General features: G+C 43.4%; 1 protein-coding gene across 1 annotated transcript in view; it reads left to right on the top strand.

The window, feature by feature from the left end:
- LOC121047831 (protein slit-like) overlaps positions 1-13399 on the top strand; it is a 91232-nt gene extending 77833 nt beyond the window's left edge. Inside the window, exons 2-3 of the mRNA XM_042294495.1 lie at positions 1187-1332; positions 13236-13399. Coding sequence (XP_042150429.1) covers positions 1187-1332; positions 13236-13399 — 310 coding nt within the window. The remainder of the gene's footprint in view (positions 1-1186; positions 1333-13235) is intronic.
- The last annotated feature ends 252 nt before the right edge of the window (positions 13400-13651 follow it).

The raw sequence follows: 13651 nt of genomic DNA, 5'->3' as shown, positions 1-13651 counted from the left end.
GTGAACGTGCCTTTAGCTTTCCCCCTAGCTCAACTCAAGCGCCTTTCACACTCTTGCGATCGAGTAAGACCGAGAGAAACCAGATCGTTTTTTTAAGCCTTTTGCAACTTCTTGGGACTGGATGAGCTGCAGCGGAGCAGGTCCCAAGAGATCGCAAGAGGCTTAAAAACCGGTCTGGTCTCTGTCGGTCTTGCTCGGTCTCAAGAGTGTGAACGGGCCTTCACAAATCGCGCATTGTACCAAACCGTCCAAGAAGACGGAATGGAAGGACTCCCCACCTTCTCGGACCCCCGTTCGTGAAACCGGAAACAGCCATTCTCCCCCTAGGAGATTAGCCCATCGCTCAAAACTCGACCAAAAGTTGCTTTCCTCACCCCGTTCAGCCCTAAGCTGGCAGCGTTGTAGAAGCTACGTGCTCCTTGGGCCAGCCACACGCTTGTCACCCCACGGGTACTCGAACGGCTCGGTTGTAATGCGCTCACGCTATTGACACCCACACAACGCCGACAACGCCACCAAGCGCAAAGCTCATAACCACGCCAGCCTTGCTACGTCACGAATGCGGGGAATCCTTTCTTTCTGTTTTTGTTTGCGCCGGGTATCCCATGACGCATCGCGCGTGCTGGCTCGAGTGCACCGTTTGGAACAAAAAATATAGCCAGGCGTTCAAAATACAAACGTGCGATTATCATTTACAGTTATTATACGTCATGCTTGACTCATTTCCGAACAAAATTTGAATATTTAAATCTTTTTTCCGTACCCCTTTAACGTACATCCGGCACTGAACGCACGCCGGTACGATGCTCATCCAGCTCAAAACTGTCCGGGGTGGGAACTGACAGAAAACTACCGCGACCGTGACTAGAATTCGCTTGATTGCACATAGGCAGCAAAAGAGGCTTAATTAGACAAACATTGGACGGATTGCTTCACATAAAAAAGAACTGTTATAAGCAAATAAATCGGGTTGCTGCAGTGGATACACGTAAAAAGGAGAAATATCCTGCCGTAAATGTTATCCACACATAAAAGAGAAAAGAGTAGCACGGGCAGAGGGGAGGGCAATGAGAGACATTGAGAGGTAATGGGAAGAAAGTTTCGATTATGCCGTCATACCAAAAATATTTGAACGTCGAAACTATGTGACAAAAGTGGTGTTTTTTGTTTTTTTTTGTTTTCCCAGGTCGAACGCTTTGACGTTTCTTCCACGAGATATCGGCCAGGGCTTCCCAAGGCTCTACTTTTTCAACGTTGGCGAAAACAACATCACCACCTTAAGCGAGGAAAGCCTAGCTCCGCTGAAGAGCGTCGCATACGTGGACCTGTATGGTAAGGATGAAGCATGCGACGATCTGCCACACTTTCGAATGGTAGTGATAGCGTCAATGCCGTAAATGTTGGAAGTATAGATTCATATGCTTTAAACATATAAAGCTGATGGCAATTACGGTTGCAACAAGAAATTTATGCGAGGGACAGATAGGTGACCGCGCAATCCATACCGGAGCGCACTTTTCCCACCGTTCCTTTTTTGAGATCTGAGAAACAAGGGGTGCCGTTCGGCCAAGGTAAAACTAATACAACCCTAAATTTGCTGGTTTTAAGTTGCTGGGCGAGCTCTACCGATACTATTTGTTAAATAGAGCGAGCTGAACATCACCTATCGAAGATGGGGCAACCATACCTGCATCCTCCAGTGCTGACCTCTGGTGTTCCGCTCACCATTGTTGCATCCGATGCAGACAGATTGGTTAATGGGTCAGTCGCGATTTTTGAATGGCCGATGTAGGCCATTTCAATTCATGAAAAAGAAAACACGTGTAAAACGCTTAGAAATTGCTGAAGGGCTGACAAATTCTGGCCCGACGGAGAGTAGTGGATGCGTGGGTTTTCGCTAGGACTTCTTAGGACCAGCTCCGCTGCAGCGCATCCGGTCCTAAGACGTCGCAAGAGGCTTAAAAGCCGGTCTGGTCTTTCTCGGTCGTACTCGGTCGCAAGAGAGTGAATGGGCCTTTATGTTGTGTAAAAAAAGAAAAAAAAAAGATAAATATTGGCATATCTGGCACCCCTCAACTCACCCCCATTCTTCAGGGTCACTCCTGGTCCCCCTCCTAGTGGCGTAATTAGGGGTGACGTGTAGGTCCCCGTATGCTCTCTCGGAGGATGCTTCCTCTCCCTCTCTCCACTGACATTAGAGGGCTTAGAGCCGAGCGAGGTCACCTAATCTTCTCGACGACGTTGTTCCTATGGCTGCCACTCGGAGCTGGGGTAGGGGGGCAGGGGGCGTCAAAAGTCGGAAGACGTCAATCCTGACTTTTGTTTTTCCTTCAGTTTTTCTTTGTCCGGGTACCCGCCTTGTGTGGTCACCGTCAGCCTCACTCGAAATACGCCCCAATAACCCGTTTTTTTCAGTTTCAATTATCTACTCGTCCATGTCAGCACTGCGGAACGGGAGCTGACGGCATGCCTCCAGGGTTGTTTTATATTTGCATGCACTATTTCATGGGACGCGGTTTGACGCTAAGGCTAAAGAGACCAATGAATTATGTTTGCTGTAAACGGACCGCCAGGATGGAGCATGATGAAATGCACTCACCAAAAATGGCAGAGCGTGCCCGCGAAGCGGACTAATTAGGAGTGACCGCTGCACGATCGAAGGCAGCCGGTACCGCACAGTAAAATTTAATGAGTTTTTCATCGAACGGTAATAGGGACTTTTAGCGAACCGGTGTCGTGTTCAGCGAAGCGCACTACTAAAGCCTTTGAATCATGCTTTTAAGCCCGTGCCCGGAGCGATACCGTGACCGCGAGACGCGCGCTTAAAAGCATGCTTCATGCGGCTCCGGTAGTCCGGAACGCGGTAACGGTTTGCTAAAAAGTCCCTATCAAGTGAGCGCCGAATCAGCTTGTGAAGGTGATTCGTGATTCGTTGCGCGTACACCGCGCTGCGCCTGGAGTGGCAAGCGCCGATTGGCCGATAAAATGGAGTTCGATGGAAATCACCTTATATTTTACCGTGCGGCTGAGGTATTACCGCAGTGTTTTATATGAGGCAAATCATCAAATGCAATCAGGGGGCAGCCATTTTTTTTTCGCTTGAAGTAGTTTGCCTTAGATTACATGTAGCGCAATTATTTTCACGAAATGTTTATTTAGCCCTCCAATCGCTACAATTGAGAACGGTCGAAATTTTGTAATGAATATTTATATTTTGCATCAATGACTTTTTTATAGTCTGCTAAAATTAGTATTGTCTAAACAAAAACCAAGATTGTGGACGCATGTGGCATTTATATGAGTACCAAAAAACATTTCTAATAAAGAAAGATTATATTCCCTTTCTTCTTGACAAGCTTTGTTCACTGAAATGATTTTCAAGGTCGCTCATAATGTAAATAATAATCCCTGGAGAAGGAGAACAAAAGGGACGAAGGACAAACACCAGTCTCCAAACACAGCTATAGGTGACTATAATCACCTATACCTGTGTTTGGAGACTTGTGTTTGTCTTTTGTCGCCTTTGTACCCCTTCTCCAGGCATGAGTATTGCCATTCTTGTCCAGCTCGCTTCCACCTTTGCATTAATTGCATTTAACTCATAATGTCATTTCTTGTTTTGGCGATATTCAGCTTGTGGACGTTGCCTAATTGAGAAATTTTGTTTTTCTCCATTATCTTTTAATTAATTATCTTTCAATTTAAACAATGTCATGTTCCCAAATTTTCGCCGATCTGTCCTAACCGCTATCGTCCCATTGTCACGAAGCTTGAGATTTCTGCAATGTGTAGTTTATTTTAAGTGAAGCAAAAAACGTGGTTTTCTTTTCTCATGAACGCCCGGTATTGGCAAGTTAGCCCCGTTGGATTTTACAGTGAACGAAGAGCCACAGTTATTTGGCACTAACCTATGTTCAAAGTTTGGTTTTGTGACTGGAAAAGTATCGAAACTTGGAACATGTGTTTTCAGCACCTTGGAGGCGTTTTCTGCCGTTTCAGTGTAGCTGAATTAAAACTACAGAAAGACAGCAAGGTCTCTTCAGATAAGATCATGCGCGCGTGTCCAGTCGACGTTTTGTTTCTTGTTTTATGTGTATCGTTATATGTTACATCCCGATGTATAAAAAACAATCAAAATTCGCCTTAAAGATATTATATATATATTTATTTTCCTTATTTCTTCATAAAAAAGTAAAAAAAAAAACAAAAAAAAAACTGAGACTATCAGAGCGGCACACCTTTTTGGAATTTTATCATTTTCACGATTTTGACGGCCCATGGTAGAGAAAGCGCAAATGATAGAAAATTATATTTTTTTCATAAAGAAAGGGGTCGAGCCTGATATTCACATAAATTTTTATAATTCTAGGAAATATATATCTCGCGTCAATTATGCACAAACCTGGATAGTTTGACATTATTACTTAATATCTGTGATTTATTATCTGGTAGTGGTTTTATGTTATAGCATCGCAATTTTCCTAAACATATTTTTCGTATAAAGGTTTATCGTGTAGATATAATTCGTTACTCTAGTTTTCTTTTTCAATACCTAGAGTCCTGTAACCATGCCCCAAGTTAAAAAGGTTCTGCAACTTTAATGTGCAATGGAAAAATACATCATTGATATATATATATATATATATATATATATATATGTGTGTGTGTGTGTGTGTGCGTGTGTGTGTGTATTAAATCTAGGTGGAGCATTTTATAGTTGCAGCGTGTTGTTCCATTAAAGAAATGTCGCACTATTTTCTCTCTGTCTAAAACACAGCGCTTCGAAACTCACGCATTTGGCTACTTAAATATCTTTTTCTATATTTGTGATCTATTATCTCGTAGTGTTTCTAAGATATAGCGTTGTATTTTTTTTTAAATATATCCGTTATGTAAGCGTCTATCCTCCCCATATAGGGTGTTTTATTTTAATTCGATCAGATGAAAAGAAGAAAAAGGGTGAAGTTCAGGTGATCGCCGTCTTCACCATTTTTTTTATCGACCTCGGCGGACGTTAGATGGAGGATAACTGTCATAATAAGTTGACTAATTAACTAAAATCTGGTAACTAACTTTTCAATGATTGGTCTTAGGGGTCCTTTTTTAATTGCAGTAATTACGGCAATTACAATTAGAGGCCAGACCGTTGAGATAATATAAAAAAAAATGTAATGGTGTTTGAGGAATTAATCGATAAATTTATGCATGTTTCTTAGCACGATTTAAAGATTGCACGCAAAACGCGCGCTGCACGCCCTACCCGCAATGACGCTTAGAAGGGTGACGTTGTCGATTGAGTCACTCGTGTCGTTTTCTCGCCCACTATACTCCGTCGAGCTCTAAGCCGACAGTGCGGTGGAAGGTACGTGCTCTCTGGACCAATCAACCGTCTCCCTTTCATCACCTGACCCCGCTCTCCCTGCGTTTGGATAGGGGTGCGAAGCCTGATCACGTGGCCCAAATAGCGACGTACGATTGACCCAAGGAGCACGCAAATTGCCCCAACCTGTCAGCTTATAAGGCCACGCTCCGAGATAGTGACCACGTGATTGGAATGACTACGTCACTTTTCTGAGCGCCACTGTGGGCAGAGCTGGCGGTGCGGTTTTCGCGCGCATTTCTAAATCGCGTGAAAAACAGGAAGATTTATCATTTCATATGTATAAAACCATAAAATATTTGCGAATTCTTTTATCTGGCCTGACCTCTGGTACTAATTGCCTCGAATACTGCAATTGCAACACAACCCCTTGTAGTAGCCCTAAGGGGGTTTCTGAGATCGCTTAAATTTGGCGATAACTCACACTGCTGGCTCTAAGTATCTTAGAAATTTCTAAATCATGAAGACAGGCGGCCGATTTTCCTATGAATTAAAAAGCAATCAAAGATCGCAACACACCGATTTCATCTCCCGAGATTGGAGGAGCATGTTGCAAAACCAGGACAACTGTCAGCCACCAGAGAGCGAGCGGTCCTCGCGCCTCGGACCGGTGGAACCGCGGTGGGATATCAGAGGACTGCAACTTCCTACAGCGCCCATGGAACGCGAACTGGTAAACCCTGGGAGTCCGCAGCGCCATTTCAATCCCCTGCTATCCGGAGGCTGTACGGAAATCAACATGGCGGCACAGCGAAACCAAAGCCGAAACTGCACGGTAGCGCCATTGTGCTTGTATGGATGGGCGGTAGCTTGCGCCACCTGAACTAAAAATAAATATTGTAGCCTTTTTTTTTTTGTATCCGTGTTGCTTTGTCAGCTTTGTGCTGCTTTGCGGTGGGTTTTCGCGTTTCCCAGCTGGTTAATGTACGTTGAAACGCACACAAGCCAGCATTGAAACGCGAGACCAGCAGCAAACCTAGCAAAACGACAAAAGTGACACATACACAAAAAATATGCAATGCTTGTTCTTTTGGGTTAATTTTTATTCATCAGGCAGTGGAAAGTACAGAAGCAATTTCGCACTGTTTTGCACACAATAATTAAAAAAATGAGCTACCAAACAGGATAAAATGTTACGGTTACGTGCGACGAAGGTGATGATGTGCGTCCTTGTAGAGACACTTCCCCAAATTTACATAAAACCTCCGTAGGTTAGTGATCCTTTTCGAGCTGCTGGGCGTATACTCACAAGACTTGCGCGGTCCAGCCACAGGCGTGGAGCCTAGAAAAAAAGGTTGAATTACTCGCTTGATTGGCCTTTACGTGCCTGACATGGTCATACGAAAAAGCAAGCGTATTCTGTGCCTTCTTTCAGAAAACGGTACTTCAAGTTCAACAATGCGATACTAAATACTCTTATCTCCTCTCTGTTTGTCTTTTCCTTGAGTTAGATGCCTCCACGCTAAATGGACAATCATTTCGAATTTGATTATATAAGTAAGCGTAAGTAAAGGCCGACAACGGTGTCTTGCAACGAAAGGAAATTAAGCAATGAGGTTAAGAAAAACAGAAGCTCAGCGCTTCGGTATCGAGTCTTCATCATGAACCTGTCTTAAATTTAGGAGTGTGTCACTGCTAAACGAAACGGGTGACCAGTACGGATCGCTCCATCGCTCCTCCTCAGTTAATCGAACAATATTTAGGTTCATTTTCACTCCCCGCGAAGACACCTGGGTCGCTGACATCAATCCCAAATAAACAGTTCACCGCATATAGTTCACCATCTTTTGAAGTGAGCATATGCTCGATCTTGATATTACATAGAGGTCGCCAGTTAAATGACACTGACATCATTCTAGCGGCGAGTGAAATAGGGAAATCGTAAACAATGATAGGATTTGGTTTTGTGATTCTGTTGCAAACATTTAACCAGAAACTTAAGCAAGAGGTGAAGGCCAAAAGAGCGTACCGCACGTCCATTGGAACTCGAAACCATTGGTGTCCCGGCTCTCGGCAGTAATTATTTCCCCACTTGGCACAGCAGGTGGTTTGGTGATGACGAAAATCCATGCTTGACCACATTACAAAAACATAGTTTCCACAAACGAGAAAAGAAAGCCGCGCGCGAGATTCGTGGCACGAATATCGCGCCGCGACGGACTCCATACTCCTAGAAGCGAAGCAGCTCGCCGGCTCGCGTCTCTCGCACGTCCTAACGATCCAGCGACTTCCCGGCGCCATCGGCCAGCGCATCTCGAGGCGCGAGTTCGGAGAGAAAGAAAGCGCGCCCAGACAAGTTCATAGAGCGAAAGAGAAAGTTAGACAACAACCGTCAAATCTTTTCATTACTTCAAAACAACTACACGCCTATTTGACGTTATATGAATAATAATTGCTTGAAGCAAAATAACGTTTGCCAACGCCCGCTGGGAGAACGCCAATCGGAAGCAGTTTTCCGGACCGGACGTACGTCATAAATATATGTCGCCAAGCGGAAGTAGCCGACAGCTTCATTCCCCTGGTGATATCTCGAATGCGCGCGGCTTGTTGTCCATACCATAGACTTATTACAATAAACTCTAGAGGTTCAGGTGGCGCTAGTGTGCGGTTGCATTTTGAAGCAGACGGCAACCAGTCTAAATTTGACTTCCGCTAATGCATTCCTATGGGAAAACGCGATTGCGTTTTTTCTTTGCGCTAAATTATAAGTGCAAATACTGCTTAGTGTTGTGACAGAATAAAAAGTTTGGAACATTTTACAGTATAATGTACAGAAATAAGTGTCAGGTAGAGCGTTGCGGACTGCTATTACAGGGCACGTATGAAGCACACAGAGTGAATCACCGTCACAAAACACCAAAATGATAATAATACGTGCAAGATCAAACAATCAAAACAAAAGACAAGAACGAAGCATGAAGTTATGGAACGGAGAACACGTACTGGATTAGTACGTGTTCTATTTCAACTTGATAGCTATTACCGCTAAAATAGCTTCTTCGCATTTTTAATTGTTCTTTTTGCTTGAATTGATGGATTGTATTGACATTTCATGCTCTACAACATAGCCCTGGGCCTCAGTTTCTGCTAAATTAAACATCGCTCAGCAATTAAAAAAAATACATTAACTGAATTAATTGCACTTCTATAATGTGAATGAAGCTACAACGTACCTGTTACTAGTAAAAAAAAACTGCGCTGATTTCTATTATTCCCTGGCGAAGAGAAAAATATCAAGTACATTTTCCCATAGGAATGCACAGGAAGACTGTAAAGGTAGACCGCTCGCTGTCTGCTTCAATTTGCAACCGGAAGTCGCGTGGACACTAGCGCCAGCTGAGCCTCTAGCGTTTATTGTAATAACTCTGTGGTCCATACACCCCGGCCTATGATTTAACCCAGAGAGCGCACGAGCTCGAGAGCTCATGACCGAACGCAACACCTTTGCCGGACGTCGAAAAGAACAAACAAAAAGAGTTTGTTGTTTTCGATGCGATTGTGGCAGTATTACGCTCACTCCTCGAGAAAAATTAACTTTTTTCGACTGCTAATACTTGCTTCTATTATCTACAAAATCATACATGTTTTCTAATAGCAGGGTTCGCAATCTCAACGAAATGTTGCGATTTCATTGGTTACATGCCGTCCTGGGTGCCGGCACACTGCTACTTCCATCGCCATAGGTAGTTTCGACCTTTGCTTACTTTTTAAATACGGAAATGAAGTGCGCATCGTCATGGTTTACGCATTTGTAGGATGTTTAGAGCCCACAGTGGGAGTTATCGCCATATATAGGCCGTCTCAGAAACTCTCTTAGGATACCTTTAAACCAAGAATTAAAAAAGGTGATTAACGTGTTTCACTTTATTAGTGATTATCCCCTTATCTAATGTCCGCCGAGGTTGATAAGTGCATGGTGAAAACGGCACTCGTTTAACTCCCACATCTTATTTTTCGACTTTTCAAATTAAAATCTAACACCCTGTATTAATCGTTGCTTTAGTCCAGTTTATAAAGAAAAAATATACACCGCGGTTCACAAATGTCCCAAGGAAAAAAAGTGCCAAAAACTCAAAGTGCAAAAAAAAAAAAAAATCCGATATTTTTTTTCTTATTTGTGTGAAGCATTTTGTAGCATATTGCCGTGCTCTTTCAATAAAACACACATCATTTTGTCTTCGTCTAAAATATAGTGGTTCGAAACGCACACATATTTGCTCCTTTGACATTTTTACCCAATATCGTTCAGCTTTTACATCCTAACGTTTTGATAGTTACTACTAGTCTTCTTCACGTATACTCTTCTCGGAAGGGTCTATTCTCTGGATCTAAATTGTTGCTCTAGTTGATAAATCCAACTAATGACAGCGCTTCCAAAATGTCTGAAGGTAAAAGGTTTCGCAAATCCAACTTTCTATTGAAAGAAATTAGCAAGTCTATTGTTTTTAAATTTAAGTCAAGTTTTCCACACCACATCACCGTGATTTCCCATTAAAAATATATATATTTTGTCTCGTCAAAAGTACTGCTCTTCGAAATGTACAGTGCTAATCACGCTCGACAATAACGCGCGAGTGTGCGGCTTTCTCCGGGGAGCGCTAGACTGGTGGTATTCCCGGAAACTAGGCTAGTCACGCGGTGCAACATGGAACGGCACGCTCGAGGGGTGCCCTGCCCACTCTATCAGCTGGCGACGAACGCGAAAGGCTGCTCGCACGCTTTTTACAAACATCATTGCTCGAACAATAAAGAAACTAAAGCATGAATGCGTATCAACGATGTCATTATCAAAAAACAAAAATATATCATAAAGCACTCTACTTTTATCGCTGATCAAGCTGATAGAGTGGGAAGGACATCCCTCGAGCGTTCCATGTTGCGCCACGTGACTAGCTTACTTTCCGCGAATGCCACCAGTATAGCGCTCCCCGGACAAAGCCGCACCCTCGTGAGTTCTAGACGAGTGGGATTAGCACTGCACCTTCAAGACCAACATGTTTGTCGCAGTCCGCAGCCTCAATTGTATTAAAAAAAAAGTTATCGTGATGTTATCGTTGTTTTTTTTTTAGATTTGTGAGCGATGCGTTTAGGCAGCGACAGCTGTGCTGCTAATTCGACGCTATGACGATCGATTGACATTGCGCCAATCTTGCGTCATACGATAATATGATATTCAAACGGCGTTGCGTTCATTGCATTGCATCGCATTCATTCACGTTGTTGGTGAATAAATGATTTCAAGGTCGTGATCTGTTTTTTCGCCAAATTTAGCGAGGAAACTTAATTGGTGCATAAGTCACGTGACGTCAACTGTTCCTCTAAATTTAGCGGGAAAACTTAATTGGGGCATGGGTCAAGTGACGTCAATTTTTACGCTACATTTAGCGGGGAAACTGGCGGCGTTCAGCTCACGCTGTTACGAAATCGAGGCTGTCGGGACCAACAGCTGTCGACGTAGAAAAGTTCTCGCGATATTATCTTCTTTTTTTTTTAATTCGTGCCCAATTCGAATTTTCGATATCTGATACTAGAAGCAGGTTCACTAAGTGCAGCTGTGCGGAGTGCAAGTTCGTCTGCTTCTTGCACAGGGGTTGCGATGGTGTCAAAACGCCGACCTCTTATTGGCTGATTGAAAGAAAAAGAAATAGTGGAGAGACCCGAAGGCATCTGGCATTGAGGTCAACCCGCAATCCTTGCAGTCAAAGCCAATCAGAGCTCGGGGTCGTTCTGACGTCATGGTGACTCCTCCGCAAGCAGAAGACGACTTGCTTCCTGTATAGACTCCCGGCAGGAGTTGAAGCATCAACATGCATGCATAGTGTGATAAGCCGGATTCCGTGCTTGTTCCTTAGGGCGATGTTGGGTGCGCGCGAAAATGTGTTACATAGAGTTAAGTATCCATTGTCGGTTCCACTAAGATGCTGCGTTCGGTTCCTACCCCGAGACCGCAAACGGAGTTGTCGTGTTCGCTTCTTCCTGGAGGTTTTTTTTCCAGTTTTCGCGTATACCGAGCAGCGACCAATGGAACAAGCGGGAAGGCGGGCTCATCACAGGAGGATGCATGTCCAACTGCCGCCGGGAATCTATAGGTGCACTGAACAAATGTGTTTATAGTGTCAGATATCTAATATTTGTAATTGTACAAACATTTTTAAAATATATATATATATAAATACATATATATATATATATATATATATATATTACTATAACTTTTTATAAATCCTAGGAGTAATTAATTAAAAACCGAGCGTGTTGGTAAGGTTCAATTACACACACAAAATAATAAACGCATTGAACGCAGCACAGAAACATGACATGTTCTCTGCTCCGTATTATTTCTTTATTTCTTGTGCGTGAAAAAAGCAGTAAACGCCGCAAACCTCAACAAAGATGTCGGTTTGGAAGGTATATTTCGGAGCGCAGTATTTTTTATGAGGCATAATATTGCTCTTTTTTTTTTTTTTAATGGGAAAACACGGCCATGTAGTTCTAGAATATTTTACTTGGATTTGAAGAAAAATATATGTGGAATTTTTTTTTTAACTTTATGCTAAATATGCGGGGCTTTTTATCTTGAGACAGGTTTGAAGCGCTGTGAATGGTTTAATTTACAAACTAGAGCAACAATTTATATCTAGATGACGGATACTTTTGACAATAATATATGAGAAGAATTTGAGTAGTAAAGCTTAGAAACGTTACAAGATATTGCAACATGCACACGCACCATATCAAAGTTGCGATGCAACGATTTTTGTGCATTGCGCAAATGCCACTTAGAACGGATTTCTGATATTAATGACTTGTGAAACACTCGTTTGTTTTTCGCAACACGCAATCGAAGTCGCAGAAAAAAAGGAAAACCGAGCAGCGTTCACCCCCTCAACTCGCAGCCAGAACAAGCGGTCACGTGATCTGGAGCCGATTATATGCCGCCAACGTTGATCATAGCCACGCGCTAGGGTTGGCAAGGTACAGGACACGCGCCGAATCCCAGGCATTGTTATGGTTCGGCTAGTGTCTCCATTGCAGCGATTGGACACGGGCCGCTACCCGAACGCGTTTCGAGCTATATGCATTATCACGAGTCCAAATCGAGTGCCCCCACAATGCTCGGGTCTAATCTATGAGCCGCATTCAAATATCGTCACTGGAGGATACTGCGATCCCCCAGTTACGTCATCAAGTTTTGCGAAGGAAAGATTGACTGAAAACATTCGCTTTTGTCTTTGAAATTACACCGCAACAGAGGATTTTCTGAGCAAGTGGTGTTGCGGATGTACACGCGTACTCCCCTTGTCCCATATGTAACTCCCCAGAAACTACATTTCGTCGTTCTGTCCACTGACGTCTAGCTGGCAATACCAACTTTTACGAGCGTCTTGATAGTCGAGCGATACGACTTATTAAAATAGCTAATGTTCTCATTACAGGCTACATTAAGGCAATTAAGATTTTTCTGGCCCTGCTGCAAAACCTCAGTAATTTCTTCTTGTAGTCTTTCATAAGCACATTTGCTTTTAGCACGTTATATCCGACAGCTATCAAGCCGCTTGTGAAAGTTGGTATCGCCAGCGTTTAGAGTATCTCTGAGTTTCACTAGTGCCAGTAAGCTCGGGGAAAGTGAAATACATTCCAATCGATTATCGTTGCACCGCCCCTTTAAGGAAAATATCAAAGTAGACATGGCGATATTGTGCAAAATGCTTCACCTGAATCAAAAAATAATTTTATTTATTTTATTTGTTTGTTTGTTTGTTTGTTTGCACAACAATGCCGCACACTTGAACCCAAACACACATCGCCATTGGAAGGGGACGCTAGTACCGTCCTGTGTTGTTGCTGTTTCCAGATAACCCGCTGCACTGCGACTGCCGGCTCCGGTTCTTGCTGGAGTACAGTGACAACTGGAGCTACTCTCACTGTGCATCACCGGCGGCGGTCAAGGGAAGCTACCTGAAGCGTTTGTCCGCAGAACAGATGACTTGCGGCAATGACTCCAAAGTCATCAGCTGAACCTTCCTCTCTGAATTGGTTTCCACAAACCGTCGTTTCCCAGTCGCTATCTATTACCGAATATCATGCCAGTTTTTATGGGCAGTTGGATGACGGAGATGAAATGTAAAACTTTGAAGCGGCACGCTTTTTGAGGGGCATAAGCTTAGATTTTACTGACTTGTCTCTAGGATACATGTAAATATTCCTAGGAACCAGTCATTTGTAAGGAATCACTGGTCCGTTTCCCCGCGTTTCCCTCCCAATTTACTG

The sequence above is a fragment of the Ixodes scapularis genome, unplaced genomic scaffold, assembly GCF_016920785.2.
Source record: "Ixodes scapularis isolate PalLabHiFi unplaced genomic scaffold, ASM1692078v2 PGA_scaffold0__279_contigs__length_252992795, whole genome shotgun sequence".
NCBI lineage: Eukaryota > Metazoa > Arthropoda > Arachnida > Ixodida > Ixodidae > Ixodes > Ixodes scapularis.
The sequence above is the reverse complement of the archived record's forward strand: the minus strand, read 5'-3'. Positions and strand labels throughout refer to the sequence as shown.